Source organism: Carettochelys insculpta, chromosome 1 (genome assembly GCF_033958435.1).
Source record: "Carettochelys insculpta isolate YL-2023 chromosome 1, ASM3395843v1, whole genome shotgun sequence".
NCBI lineage: Eukaryota > Metazoa > Chordata > Testudines > Carettochelyidae > Carettochelys > Carettochelys insculpta.
This window is the reverse complement of record NC_134137.1, coordinates 304782754-304795809: the sequence shown is the minus strand read 5'-3', so window position 1 is coordinate 304795809 and position 13056 is coordinate 304782754. Positions and strand designations below refer to the sequence as shown.

General features: G+C 45.4%; 1 protein-coding gene across 2 annotated transcripts in view; it reads left to right on the top strand.

The window, feature by feature from the left end:
• SYT1 (synaptotagmin 1) overlaps nucleotides 1-13056 on the top strand; it is a 178661-nt gene that overhangs the window by 40355 nt on the left and 125250 nt on the right. For both annotated transcript variants that reach the window (XM_074984015.1, XM_074984014.1), the window contains exon 2: nucleotides 4288-4472. In XM_074984015.1, coding sequence (XP_074840116.1) covers nucleotides 4288-4472 — 185 coding nt within the window. The remainder of the gene's footprint in view (nucleotides 1-4287; nucleotides 4473-13056) is intronic.

The following is a 13056-nucleotide window of genomic DNA, read 5'->3' as shown; positions in this document are numbered from 1 at the left end:
CCATCCAGACCCTGCGGGGCTCTATGGTCCCCACGCACAGCAGCCTTAAAGCACCACAGACCTGGATTTCCTGTGGCAGGAAGCTGAGAGCATGCAGGCAGCAGCACATGCACATGCTAGCCCTGCACGCCCTCCAGAGGCCCCAAACCACCACCCACCCCATGACAGCCAGCCAGCCCCCAGACCGCCCCCAGGGCTCCACTCTGAGGGGACCCAGGCACCCCCATCAGCCAAAAGAGGGGGGGCCAAAAAGAGGCAGGGACCCTCCTGGTCAGAGACCGAGCTCTGAGACCTGCTGGGGCTCTGAGGTGAGGAGGAGGTGCTCTACATGATGGGGAGCAAGCAGTGGAATGTGGAAACACTTGGCCAACTGGCCGAGGGCCTGCCCCCCTAGGGTCACCCTACCCACACTCCAGATCACATCCGGAGCAAGTTGAAGGAGTTGCAGCAGGGTTACACCCAAGCCTGGGACTCAGCCAGCCAGTCTGGGGCTGTCCCACCGCTTGCCCCTATTACAGGGAGCTCAGGGCCCTCCTGGGCCCCCGGGACACCTCCTTCCCCACGGTCACTGTTCACACCACTGCCGACGAGACCCAGCAGGCCTCAGAGCTGGAGGCTGGCCTGGAGGCTGGCCTGGAGGCCAACCCCGCACCCCAGAGCCCACCTGAGAAGCCCCTCCTCAGGACAGCAGAGGAGGAGTCCAGCAGCGAGGAGCAGGGGCTCCTCATATACCTCCCCTCCTGGAGCACCAGCCAGGCATACACCTGCCAGGGTACCCCTAACTGCGGCAGTGGATGGTCAGGTACGTACCCCACAGGGCACACACCACTGGGCCATGGGGCAGGGGCACCAGACATGACCAGGAGCCCCACACACCCCCAGCGGACCCTGACCCGCAACTGTCCCACCACAGCACAGTCCCAGGATGGTGGCATGGCCATCAGCACCCACACCCATGGACTGCACTGTGCCCTAACCCGGGGGGCGGGGGGAACCATGCAATGGGGACGCCCAACAGGGACACCACACCCAGCGACAGGGATGGAGACCGAGCACCCAAGGGGGCGTGGGGGGAATGGGCCACGGGCCAGGGCACAGTACGAACAGCCTTACGTGCCCTCCCTCCCTCCCTCTCCGCAGCTGCACCATTTGAGGCCCCAGGGAGCCAGGCACCCTCCGTGGTCCCCGCGGTCACCCACTGACAGCACTCAGGGACACTTCCAAGGCCAGCGGGACAGGCACACCACCTCTGGACCCAGGGGATGGCCCCCCATGAACCCCCAGTTCCTGGTGGCTCTCCAGCAGCAGGCGGAGGTGGCCAAGGAGGGGCTCTGCTTTGACTGGGAGGAGTCCACCCAGCATGGCAGCAGTTCATGGGCGTATTCCAGGACATAGCCAGATCGATCTGGGAGGCTGTCACCCGGCTCCCGTCCCTGCTGCCCCCCCCCGCCACCTTCCCCACCATTCCACCCAATGCCAACCCCGCCGCCCCACCTGCCTTGCCCCCTGCTGACCCCCTGCTGTGCTGTCTGCCTTGCCACCTGCTGCCCCACCTGCTGCGCTGCCTGCCAGCCCCCCAGGACCAGAGCCCACTGGGGCTGAAGACTGGACGGTGGAGGCATCCCAGCTGTATCTACCGGTCCTCCTGGCCCCCAGCCGGCCATGCCAGGGACCGCAGAAAAGGAGGGGGGCATGACCTGTACCTGCCTGGGGTCATGCCCCTCTACACCCACCCCAGATTGATGGTCCCCCATTTGTATATAGTTGTCCCCCTTGTGTATAGTTGTTCCTCTTGTATATAGTTGTCCTCCTTTGTACAGTTTACTGGTTTTCAATATCCACAGTTTATTTTCCAAAGAACCTGAGAGGTGTGCTTGTTGGGGTGGATGGTGTGCAGGCAGTATGGGCGGTGGGGCGGGGGGTCTCTGGGGAAGGCCAGGGAGGTGCTCAAGTGTCTCCCTGATCAAAATGGGCCCTCGCGGTGGGCCTGGCGACTGGGTGCAGTGGCCAGCTGGGGGAAGCCCATGCCGGCGTCTACTGCCCACCCCGGACGAAGGCCTCCCCCTTGCTCTCCACAATGTTGTTGAGCGTGCAGCACGTGCCCAAAACCTGGGAGATGTTCTGGAGGCCGATGTCCAGGCGGGCAAGGAGGCACTGCCAGTGGCCCTTCAGGCAGCCGAAGGTCCTCTCCACCACCTGGCGGGCATGATTCAGTTCGGCATTGAACTGCTCCTGGCTGGCAGTAGGGGCGCATGAGCCAGGGCTGGAGCGGGGTAGGCCGCATCCACAATGAGGCAGAGGGACACAGTAGTATCCCCCAGAGGGATCTCCCTCAGGGATGTAGGTCCCTGCCTCCAGCCAGCAGCATAGGCGCAAGTTCTGGAAGACGTGGGCTTCGTGTGCACAGTTGGACCAGCCCACTTAGACATCCTGGAAGCAGCCCCAGCTGTCCACCATGGCCTGCAGGACCACGGAGTGGTAGCCCCTCTGGTTGATGTATCTTCCCCCACTGTGGTCTGGGGCATGAATGGGGATGTGGGTCCCATCTAGGGCCCTGAAGCAGTTCGGGAACCCCATGTCAGCAAATCTGGCGATGGCTGTGTCCAGGTCCCCGAATCGGGTGACCCTCTGGAGCAGCATGGCATTGAGCACACAGACCACCTGTGTGGAGGGAACACAAGTTCCCAAGAGGGTGTGCAGGGTATCCCAGGCCCCTCCCCCGCAGGTCCCCCTCCCAGGCACCTCCCCAGATACCCTCCCGCCAAGCCACTCTCTCGCCAGCACCCCTCCCTCCCCGGCCCCACACACAGCTCCCTCCCTCCCCGGTACCCGTCCTTCCCCAGCCCCACACCTGGCCCCCTCCCTGGCCTCCCTGCCCCCCCAGTGGGTGCGTGCCCAGGCCTCCTTACCTTCATGATGACAGCCCCGACCATGGCCTTTCCCACTTCAAACTGGTGTCCCACAGAGCAGTAGCTGTCTGGAGTGGCCAGCTTCCAGACGGCTATTGCGACCCTCCTCTCGATGGGGAGGGCACACCGCATCCATGTGTCCTGGTTCCTCAGTGAGGGGGTGAGCCACTGGCAGAGCTCCAGGATGGTCTGCCGGCGTATGCAGAAGTTCTGCAGCCACTGGTCGTTGTTCCACTCCCCCCATGACCAGCTGTTCCCACCACTCGGATTTGGTGGGGTAGCTCCAGAGCCAGCGGAGCACCCAGCAGGGGAGGAACTGGGGAGCCCAGTGGTCAGGGGCATCTCCATCTGCCCCCTGGGAGGGCCCCCTGCCCGGGGCTGCTGGGCGGCCTCCTGTGCAGCACATAGCAGGGTGCTTGCTCCTTGCGTGACTACCTTGAAGGTTTCCAGATGCTGCTGCTTCTGCTTCTGCTGCTGCTGCTGGGGGTCCATGGCTGCTGTGTGTCAGTCTGTCAGAGTGTGGCTAGCGCTCTGCAGACCTTGTGTTGTGCAGGCCAGGTGTGTCTGGGAGCGGCCCTTTAAAGGAGCGGCTTGCTGTTGCCTCAGAAGGGCTAGTCCAACCTGTGACCCTGTCTGCGGGCTTTCCTGTTCCCTTATTTCGACAGGGAGTGCTTGTGTGTGTGTGGACGTGCCACATTTCCTTCCAGGGCAGCTCAATATCAGGAGGACTTGACTGTTATCAGCATAGAGCTTGGACTGGACAGGCCTCTAATCTTGGTCATTGTTTACTGATGACTTTGACCTGCATCTATGCTGAGTAGCCCACTAGTCTGTCAAATAAAGCAGTGGAGAAATGCTGATCATTAAAAAGGACCATGAAGTTCAGAGATACTTCTTTACCTCAATCGAGGCGAGTTCCTACTCAGCACCACATGACTTCAAGCTAGGTTGCTTTACCAGATCCTAATGCCCAGTGGATTCCAAAAATGATTATTCAGAGAGAAGTAAACAATTCCCTCTAAACATGATTAACATTTTAATACTAGGTGTTTTTGGTGTTTTTATTTTTTTGGTAAGTGCCTACCTTGTGAGTACATTAGACAAATCAAATAATTCCTACTAATTAATCTAAATAACTGCAAGTTACATTATTTGTTGTTTATTTCAAAATACGTAGGCTGATAATGCATGCTTTCTTATATTAACGTTCTCTGAGTAAATGTTCATTTGAGGGACATACACAGATTCAATGGAGTATTTTTAGATACTTACTCAAATGGTTGATAAGAGGTTTGACTACAAATGAAGTCTGTTGGTTTTTACATTTATATTTATTAACAGTGTGCTGCTTTGTGTGTGTGTTTCTTTTCTCTTGCAGTGCCACCTTGGGCCTTAATAGCCATAGCCATAGTTGCAGTCCTATTAATCCTTACCTGCTGCTTTTGTCTGTGTAAGAAATGTCTGTTCAAAAAGAAGAACAAGAAGAAGGGTAAAGAAAAGGGAGGGAAGAATGCTATTAACATGAAAGATGTTAAAGATTTAGGGAAGACCATGAAAGACCAGGTAAAGTAGCCACCTTGGACACTGTTTATGTTTAAAGTGCCAAGTCTTCCAGAAATTATTAATTTATGGTATTCTTCAATGGTTGGGTAGTGGTGTTGTGTAGTGGAGACCAGCTATTATGCGCTTTGTATTGGAGTTCCTGTTAATAACCCCGAGGTGCCCTGTGGACAATGCTGACTCTTCGTGCCCCTGCTAAGGGGGCCACGCTGCTAAATCCTTCCAAGGCCTCTAATTAACTTGTCTCTTCATGGGAGGAGGAGCACTGCGACTGGTCCACATAGAGGAGCGGTTGTTGGAGAAAATGGTGGCCTCAAACTGCATAGGTCTTTGATGAGGACCAATGTGTGATAGTGAGGTTGTTTGGATGACAGGGCTGCTATTCAAGTTCTTCTGAGACTAAATGACCTGCAAGAGCAGATCTGGACTACTACAGAAGCTTATCTAGGGAGAGACAAAAAGCCAAGTGCAGCAAAAGAACAGTGGAAGGGGGAAAAGGGGAGAGGAAGGGGAGAAATGAAAGAAGAGTGGACAAAGGGATTAAGGGAAGGAGAAGAAGATGAAAGGTGGCAGAATATAATTTTAGCTGAGAGCCAGCGAATGGTTTGGGGACAGCTTATCATGCTGCTGTCTGCAGAACATTAATTTGAAAGCAGCAGGGAAACCCTTGCCTCAGACCTGATGCATGTAAGAGAGGTACTTTACCAGGGCACGAACTGGAAGGTTTCAGGACCCTGCATTTAATCCAGTGTTCCCGTATAGCCACAGACTAGATTAACACTGATTGGGAAGAAGATTATTTGTCTACACTTCTGAGCAGAAGAAAATTCCACAGTGTTGGCTTCTTGTAGGAAGGGCAGATAAAGAGTTCAATTGTGCAGTAAATAAAGGGGATGGTAAAATACAGACGAAACCTTCTTAATTATTTATCTAATTAGTGCTAAGTTTGATCAGTTCAGTGGGTAGGGGGGGAGAATCATATTTGTGCATCGATCATCTCGAAGTATTCCAGCCGCCAAGGACACACAGGAGTATGTTTTTCAAATAATGCATATTCAGAAGAATTAAGGAACTGCAGCACAAAACCTTTTTGCATGGAGTAGATGTTTCAGCTTCACTTCTGCAAATAGTTAGGATTTGCATGAGGAAGATTAGACTCCCCCACCTCTCTTTATGATTCTACCCCTGCACCACGGTAGTCAGCAGAAGTTCCACAGTTGACCCCCATAGTAGCAGCATGAAGCTCTTAGCAGCATGCTGTATCCAGGCAGAGAAGTCTTCAGTATTCCCTTAGTCCTGGCATTTGCAGACCCACTGACTAAATTCGGTTTGCCCTTAACAGAAAATGCACTCTCCATTTGAAGTGGCTAGCACTGACAAGTTGATACGCATCTTTGGAAAGTGATTAGCTTTGCCAAGGAATTACAGGCATTCCCTGTGCCTAATAAGTTGAAATAAAAACTTCATTACTTTAAGACTACATGGATCAATATTTTAATTGTGACCACTGTATATAGGTTAACACCATCAAAAGTGCCACAAAATATGTTAAATTCCACAGTTAAGGGGACTGGTGAGGTGAAGCTCAGAAATGTTATTGAGCAGAAATCTTGAATCCTTTCTTGCAAAAGTCTAATGAGGATTTTGTTTTATTTAATACAGGTAGAACCACTCTAGTCTGGCACACTCTGATCCAGCAATATCCATGGTCTGGCAGAATTTTAGTTAGTCAGACATCCACTTAGGGGTGTGACCAAATCTCCTACGGTCCAGTAAAGTTTGTTTACATTCACCAGTACTGGCTCTCTGTGTTCTGTGCTGTTATTTAGCTCTAATTTACCCATCAATATCTTCTAAATAAGCACCAAGAATGCTGTTAATGTGCTAGACAATATTGACCTCCCATGGTTCAGCAAATTTTCTCATTCAGCACTGGTCAGGTCCCAAGGGTACCAGACTAGAGAAGTTCAACCTGTATTGAAAATGTGAAACAAAAAAATTTTACACTGTTTTGATTCAGGCACTTTGATGGGCTCTTCATGGAACCCCTGTGTTATGTCTGTAGAATTTGTTCTACATTTACTAATACTACGTAATTGTGAAATATTTCCCTTTGAGATATTGTGTGAAAAAGCAGCTCATTAATTGCTGAGTTAGTCTTGGCCAAATTTAATTAACTTTTGACCATGGAGGTGAAAATAATTTTGAAAATAGTGTTTGCTCATTTGCAGGATAAAATTCAAAGTGATCTCTGTTGTTTACTATTAAATGATATTCACAATAACAGCTCTAACATTTTTTGTAGGACAAGTATCATGTATGTTGTTGATAGATATCTGTATGGGCTTTGTTCTTTATCATGTAAGATGGTTTTTGTAATTTACAGTATGTTATAAAGAGTTGTTTATTGCATTTGCTATAACCTGGATAAATGACCAAGAATTCTAGCACTAGCAGGTATTAAAATACAAAATTGTACTCAACAGTTAATGGTGAGTTTGACACAGCCCCTTTTTGGAGGGAAAACCAAGGTAAAATTTTAGATATTAATTCACTGTTGCAAAGATAATCACAACTTTGCTAAAAACACACAAAAAGCTACAGTTGCAAGTCATATAGAACTTAACATCTTCAAATGGTTTACTATTATTTTTAAATAACTGTGTCCATATTTTTAAAATGTATTCTGTGATACGTTGCTAAATGTAAGCCCCACTAAACATATAGGGTTGGATCCCATGATGGATGAAATTATCATATCCTGTGACACCAGTGAAACTATCACATTTCCACTAATGTTTCATTCCATCATTATCAGAAATGGGTTACTAAAGTTAGCCTTGTAGGTCCATATTTAGGCACTTAAATCAGTAGCCTGGCATTTAAATCAGTGGTACCTAGCAGCTCCTATCAACTTTAATTCCTTTATCACACTTGCAGTATTTGTTTTTCAGTGTAAGCACAACCAGTTAATGATTAATGCTTGAATCAATACTTCAGGTTTAGCGTTTCCATGTGAAGACAGTGTCATGCTAAATGTAATGTGCAATATATTTCAGGAGATAATTATTTTAGTATCTCTCAGTTACAAATCAAATAGCAAAACAGTGCCTCCCAGATGTCAAGGAGATACATTTTAAAGAAAACAGACAAATATATATGAAAAAGCCTCCTCCAACCCCCTGGCTGAGAACCACTGCTCTCATCCACATGAGAAGTATTATTGCATAGACCATGTATGGTGACATGCAGTTGTTAGGCCCTCCCCTGCAAAGTTCTGATTGCTCCTGGTTTTCAGCCCAATGCCTTCAGCTCCTTTTATTTTCAGTGAAAGCTTTAAGTTCTCAATACCCTCTCTGTAAGCTAAAGATTGCTTGCAAGTGCTAGCCCACAGTACATGCAAAGTCCATTAACTTCATTATTACACTTGCTGGAGCTAAATTACTGGGCCCCCCCCAGTAATTTATTTTTTCCTTCCTCAAATTCTTCAGTAAATATTCTTTAAAATCAGTAAATCAGTAACATTCCACTGACTCAATGCCCTCATCCTGCTAGTGGTAGCCCCCGTTCCCACCCAGGCTATATCTACACAACAACATTATTCCTGAATAAGCTATTCCAGAAGAAGTATTTGGAAATAGCTTATTCCAAAATAGCGTAGCTACACACTAAGGCCGCATCTACACTGCCCCTCCCTTTTGGAAGGGGTGAGTAAATGCAGCGGTTTGAAAATGCAAATAAGGTGCAGATATAACTATTCAGTGCCTCATTTGCATAATGATAGCCACTCACTGCACTGGAAGTGCAGCTTTTGAAATGTGAACTAGCCACGTAGATGGGGTTCCTTTGAAAGGAAGCCCCGCTTTTGAAAGCACCTTTCTTTCTGAAAAAAGGGTCTTACAGAAGGGGAATTTCCTTTGGAAGGACCCCTGTTTCCTTCCAAAGCAGCTCTGTCCACACAGCAGCTTTTGCTTCCAGAAGGGGATCTTCTGAAAGCGAGATCTTGTGAGAATATTCAAATGAGGCGCAAGATATTTTAATCTGTGCCTCATTTGCATCTTCCACTCCACTCATTACCATGCCCCTTCCAGAAAGCGGGGGCAAGTGTAGAAGTGGCCTTAGCGCCCCTTTGAAGCCAATGATTGCTCTGCATGGTCACATGGGTCCGTGCTAATAGAGCTGAACTATAGCCTTATCACTGGTAACTATAAGATACTGAATTGTGTAATGTCCAATATTCAGATAGATGTTATATTTCAGCTTGTCTTTTTTACTTAAAATAATTTTAATATGATATTTAAATAAATGTTATTGTTGTGAAGATGGAAAATATTTAAAATACAGATTAGGATCCTGATCCTGAAACCCTTACTCAGGACACCAACTCTTATTCATGCAAATAGAGCAGCTTGCTCCAGTAGAACCAGTCCCGTGAGTAAAGGTTGCGGGATCAGTCTTTATTTTGTAAAGGAGATGAATAAATAACATCTTATCTGTGCAAAGGGTCATTTCTCCATGGTGTTTACTAATGTTTGTGCATGGATGTTTTAATTTTTATTTCTTCCTTCTATGTCATCCTTATCTATGTTGTGTCTCATGACTGTTCTGGATTGTCAATTGCGGTAGGTTTATTTTGCTATTTGGACACGCCTAATCTAAAGCTCTGATATATTTAGTCTCCTGACAGCTGTGGCTCCTCAGCTCAGATTTATACCTAGCTTTGACACATCAAAAGGCTGAACTAAATTGATTTTTTGTGGGATAAATGGTTGTCATTTTCTCCATACTTAAACTATATTAAGTCAAAATGTACTAGAAAGCTCAAGTTTAAAAGTGATATGCAACAAAATAAATGTACTGCTTTTTAGTATGCATTTTCACCATATCAAATCTAGACCAAAACTGAAAACACCAAAACAATGGCTTCTTTTTACTGGTACCAATATAATCAGTATCTCTTGCTATTACTTTAGTCATGTTATTGTGTAATCTTAATACTGTGAGTGCACTTTAAGGTGTCCACCAAAGCATGCTCCATACCAGACTGATTTCAGTGAGGTAATTTCAAAATTACACTGGTGTACCAGGGTGAAGATTGAGTTGAATGTTTTTTCTGAAGATATACCTTTTATAATCTTCTGTGCTGCAGTTTATCAATCTCCACCAATTTCCCTGTGTCTCCCATAATTTTCTCCTGTAGTTTTTTTTTTTCATCTGTAGAAAAACATCCAGCTCTAGAGACACTCTAATAGCTGCTGATTTAATGGGTCTGAATCTAATGCACTGGTACGGCAAATTTCTTGCTTAAGCTCAGCCTTTGGGAAAGGAATAGACTTAATCACCTCTGTGATGAACAGTGACACTGAAAACTTATCAAAAATTCAGCCCTGTTTCTTAGAGAATAATTGCTATGATGGTCTGCACCTTTTATTAGGTCACTGCGTATTTGTGAAGAAGATTTCATATCTCAGCCATTTCTAGTTGCATCGGCTGAAACACTGCTATATGGGAGAGATTTTTATTTTGGGGAAATATGTATATTTGCTACACCAGGATATTGTATATCAGGCCATATGAATTCCATCCCTGCTCCTGCCATTGCCTCTCTTCTATGTAACCAGGAGTAAGTCACTCAAGCACACAAGAATGGCCATACTAGTTTAAACCAATAGCTTATCTAACCCAATATCTTGTTTTCTGACGGTGGCAAGTGCCAGATGCTTCAACAGGAATGAACAGAACAAGCAGTTATCTAGTGATCCATTCACTGTTGTCCCATTCTGGCTGCCAGCAGTCAGAGATTTAGTAGCACCTGGGTTGTATCATGACCATTTCAGCTAATAGCCACTGATAGACCTCAATGAATGTATCTATTTTTCTAACCTGGTTATATTATGAGTCTTCACAATATCTACTGGCAATGAATTCCACAGGTTAATTGTGCATTTTGTGAAGTACTTCCTTATGCATGATTTAAACCTGCTGACAATGAATGTAATTAGGTGACCATTAATTCTGTTGTTAAGTGAAGGGGTAAATAACAATTGCCTATTCACCTTCCCCACACCATTCATAACTTTATACATCTATATGGTTTCTCACCTTAGCCATCTATTTTCAAAGCTGGGCAGTCCCAGTCTTTTTAATTGCTCTTTGTATGGAAGTGGCTCTATAATTGAGATCAGATATCTTTCCCTTTTCTGTGCCTTTTCCAATTTTAGTATATCTTTTTAGACATGGAGAGACTCAAACCGAATGCAACATTCAACATGTGGGAATACCATAAATTTACATAGTAGCACTATGATAGTTTCTATCTTATTATCTATCCCTTTCCTAATGGTTCCTAGATTTCTGCAGGCTTTTATTACGGAGCAGATGTTTTCAGAGAACCATCCACAGTGACGCCAACATCTCTCTTTTTTTTAATGGTAACAGCTAATTTATAACCCACCATTTTGGATGCATAGTTGGGATTATTTTACAATGTGCACTACTTTGAATTTCATCTGACATTTTGTCATCCAAGTTGTGAGGTACCTTTGTAACTCTTTGGTCAGCTTTGGATTTAATTATCTTGAATAATTTTAGTATTGTCTGCTAATTTTGGCATATCTCTGTTTAATCCTTTTTCCAGATAATTTATGAGGATTTTTGAATTGAGCGAGTCCAAGTACAAATCCTTGAGGGACTCCACTGTTCACAATGTGGAAACTGATACTTCTTTCTGCCCTTTTTCCTATCTTTTCACCAGTACTAATTCACAAGAGTCCCTTTCTTTTTATCCTATGACTGCATACTCTATTTACCAATCTTTGGCATGAAGCTTTGTCAAAGGATTTCTGAAAGTCCAAGAATACTATATCAACTGGATCCCTCTTATCCACCTGCTTGTTGATATCCTCAAAGATTTCTGATATATATTGTGAGAGATGATCCCTCTTTACCAAAGCAGTATTGACTTTCTTCCAGCATACCAAGTCCATAGATCTGTCTGGTAATTCTATCTTTTACTGTGATTTCAGCCAGTTTTCTTTATGCGGCAGATAGACTTGCTAGCCTGTAACCAACAGGATCACCTCCGGACCCTTTTTTTAAAATCGGCAGTACATAGCTACTGCCCAGTCATCTGATTTAAGAGGCTGATTTAAGAGAAAGTGATATAACCACATGTAGGAATTGCACAGTTTAATATTTGAGAGCCTTAAGTATTTGTGAGTGAATACCATCTACTGCTGGAGGCCACTTATTAATTTATTATTTTTTCTCTAAATCTTTTCTAATGACTCTTCAACTGGGGTAGTTCCTCAGACTTGTTACCTAAAATGAATGGCTCAGGTGTAGGAATCTTCCTCAAAGGTTCTACAGTAAAAGCCAATGCAAAAAATTCATTTAACAGCTTCTCTCGACAGCCCTGTCATTTACAGCTTGATTGTGCACAGGTCCTACTGATTGTTTGGAAGGCTTCTGATATATTTAAAAGTAATTGCTATTTACTTTTTGTGTCTTTTGTTAACTGCCCTTCAAAATCTTGCTTGGCCTGCCCAATCATAGTTTTATGTTTTACTTACCACAATTTATCCTCCTTTTTCTTTTCCTCAATACAGTTTGACTTCCAATTTTTAAAGGCTACCTTTTGTATCTGAGAACCTCTTCTGTTCTGTATCGGAGGGGTAGCCGTGTTAGTCTGGATCTGTAACAGCAACGAAGGGTCCTGTGGCACCTTTTAGACTAACAGAAAAGTTTTGAGCATGAGCTTTCGTGAGCACAGACTCACTTCATCAGATGCTGGTCTTGGAAATCTGCAGGGCCAGATATAAATAAGCCAGAGTAAGGGTGGGGATAACAAGGTTAGCTCAGTCAGCAAGGGTGAGGCTTACTACCAGCAGTTGATCTGGAGGTGTGAACACCAAGGGAGGGGAAGCTGCTTCTGTATTTAGCCAGCCATTCGCAGTCTTTGTTTAAGCCAGAGCTGAGGGCGTCGAATTTGCAGATTCTATTCTTCTATTCTTCTATTCTTCTGTTTAGCCATGGTGGCACTTTTTAGTTCTTCTTTCTGTTTTGTTTTGTTTTTTGGAGGAGTATACAGTTGGTTTGAGCCTTTATTATATGGTCTTTATTACTGAGAATGCAGCTGTATTCACCTCTTGGAACAGATGGTGTGCTTCCATTAGGACTACATGAAGAATTGCCTTTGCCCTTATGGGTTTCTGGACAAGTAGCTCCAAGAAGTGGTCATTGGTAGTTTCTAGAAATTTTGTCTCAGAATCCCATCTGGAGGTGACTTGTGCGTAATCAGTATCAAGATAGTTGAAAGCCCCAATTATTATTAAGTTTTCTGTCTCTGTAGCCTCTCTAATCTCTCTAAGCACTTCACAGTCACTGTCACCGTCATTGTCAGGTGGTTGTGAGTATATTCCTACTTCTGTTTTCTTACCATTCAAGTATGCAATTTCTAGCCATAAAGATTCTATAGTACCATTTGATACACTTGAGATTTTTTCTATATTTGATTCTGTTTTCTTTCACATATAATGTGTCGCACAAGCACCTAGTATCTCATTCCTGTATCTTTTGTATTCTCATA